The 2,099-nt window shown below is 62.8% G+C and overlaps 1 protein-coding gene across 1 annotated transcript in view; it reads right to left on the bottom strand.

Annotated features, from left to right (window-relative positions):
* Window positions 1-2,099, bottom strand: part of SHANK2 (SH3 and multiple ankyrin repeat domains 2) — a 408,406-nt gene that overhangs the window by 320,199 nt on the left and 86,108 nt on the right. Inside the window, exon 9 of the mRNA XM_025046286.1 lies at window positions 410-526. Within this exon, the coding sequence (XP_024902054.1) occupies window positions 410-526 (117 nt within the window). The remainder of the gene's footprint in view (window positions 1-409; window positions 527-2,099) is intronic.

The following is a 2,099-nucleotide window of genomic DNA, read 5'->3' as shown; positions in this document are numbered from 1 at the left end:
GCCGGGGAGGGGGGCAGGGAGTGTGGAGGGGGCGGGGAAAGGGCTGGGTTTACGTGAAGACTGGAGATCTCACCCAAAAAGACGGAATCATTGCTTTGACAGGGAAGACAATGCGATAGCAGAGACGGAGGACGAGGGGTGTGCACATGGCTCGGGGGCCCCCTCCGGACACCCTGACCTCTGATCTCCCCTCTGTCCCTCCCCACCCCCACCCCTCGGCGCAGCACCCACACTCGCCACCCTCCAGACCTGAGCTGCTCGCAGGCAGAGGAAGAGAGGAACGAAAGGGAGGAGGCAGAGGACACCTTCGCCGGTGACGCCCAGGAACTGCCTGGACCTCGGGGACCAGGGAAACGCCTCCGCCCTGGGGCTGGGGCTGCGGCCCGGCGGACACGCGCGCGACACTCACCTGGTTGTAGAGGGCGCAGATGTGCAGGGCGGTGTTCCCCGAGGCGTTCTGGGCCCCCATGTCCGCCCCGTAGAAGAGCAGATGCTCCAGGTGCTGCACGTGTCCGTACCTGCAGGCCTGAAACAGGTCCGCATGGTGAGCGGGGGTCACGCGGGACGCAGCCAGAGACGCGGCGTGTGCTTCTCACGGGCTCAGTGGCCAGCCCACGAAATGCCAACCAGCACGCCCCACCCCTGGCCGGGCTTGTCCGTGACCCCACGCCCAGCCCTGGGGGACAGGAGACCCCCGCCGTCCTTGTCTGGGCAAGGGGCAGCCCCAGTGCTTAAAAACGTAACCCGTCAGGTGTGACCAACCCCAGCGTGACCCGCCCGGCGTGGCTGACCCCAGCATGACCCACCTGGCGTGGCTGACCCCGGTGTGACCCGCCCGGCGTGGCTGACCCCGGTGTGACCCGCCTAGCATGAGTGACCCCTCTCTGAGCCCTTCTAGGGTTGACATACGCAATTTATGAACCTGGGGGACTCTGGGGACAAACAGATCTGGACCCATTTTCCAGAACTTCCACTCTGAGCCTATGTTTCTGTGTAAACGGACACGCTACTCCTTACAGGGTTCTCGTGAGAGTCAGGTGGGCTCAGTGCCAGACCAGCCCCTCCCCGCCCTGGCTCACGGGGGACGAGGAGGCCCCGGTGGTGACCGGGAGCTTCGGTGCAGCTCCGGCAGAGGGGCCAGCGCATGCTGCTCGGGGCTGGGGCAGCACCCGGCCCCCGACCAGCCCGCGGCCCCATCCGCCCACACTTCCTGGGCTCCTCGGGAGAAGCCAGCAGTGGGCGGAGCCGAAGGCATAACGCCCACTGTCCCCACACGTCCCCGTAACAGTCTGGATGGGGAGCCATCAAAGGCCGGGAACGGGGGTCCTGACCCAAAGCTTCCCACACGGACAGTGGCAAAGGCCCCGGCGGGCGGGAATTGGCCACACAGGGGCCGGCCATGCCAGCGGAGAGGGCCGGGCTGCACAGTGGCCACCGTGGGAGCTGGCTCACCTCGCCCTTCTGATAACTGAGACCAAGGAAAATTCACCTCTGCACGGTCCACAAGAAAGGGTGACATCTCACCAACTAATAGTGAGGACGGATGACGTGGACGACATCGCGACTATTAATTGCGTTAATTGAAAAAAAAAACACCTGAGAAGCTTCCACTTACAGTCACTACACCTCCTGTAAAACTGTCTCATTAAGTTACGACGCAGGTGTTACTGGAGAGGATGTCGCTTGCCCCTGCCCAGTCCCCCGTTCCCGCTGTGGCATCAGCTCCTGCTTTTTCCTGCGCCCCCCACTCAGAGGTCTGGGGGGCCTACTCCACCCCGCTCCTGCAGCAGGCACCAGACATGGGTCTGCGCAATCAGCATATTCCATCGTCTGGCCACAGGCATGATCTGGGGGTGCCCATGGGACCCCCAACAGCCCGTGAACCCCTGAGGCTGGAAGGTTTGTCAGAACAATTAAGAAAGCTACATTGTCTTTTTCTTCTTAGACGTCCAGCGGGAAAAATCACAGAAGCCCAGGGTGCTGGGTCCCCGCAGAAGGAGGGACACGATGGGGCAAAAGGAAGGTGGAGGGGGCGGAGAGAGAAAGAGAGAGAGAGAGAGAGAGAGACAGAGAGAGAGAGAGACAGAGAGAGAGAGAGA

This window comes from Pteropus alecto, unplaced genomic scaffold (assembly GCF_000325575.1).
Source record: "Pteropus alecto unplaced genomic scaffold, ASM32557v1 scaffold43, whole genome shotgun sequence".
NCBI classification, from domain to species: Eukaryota; Metazoa; Chordata; class Mammalia; order Chiroptera; family Pteropodidae; genus Pteropus; species Pteropus alecto.
This window is presented reverse-complemented; position numbering and strand designations above follow the sequence as displayed.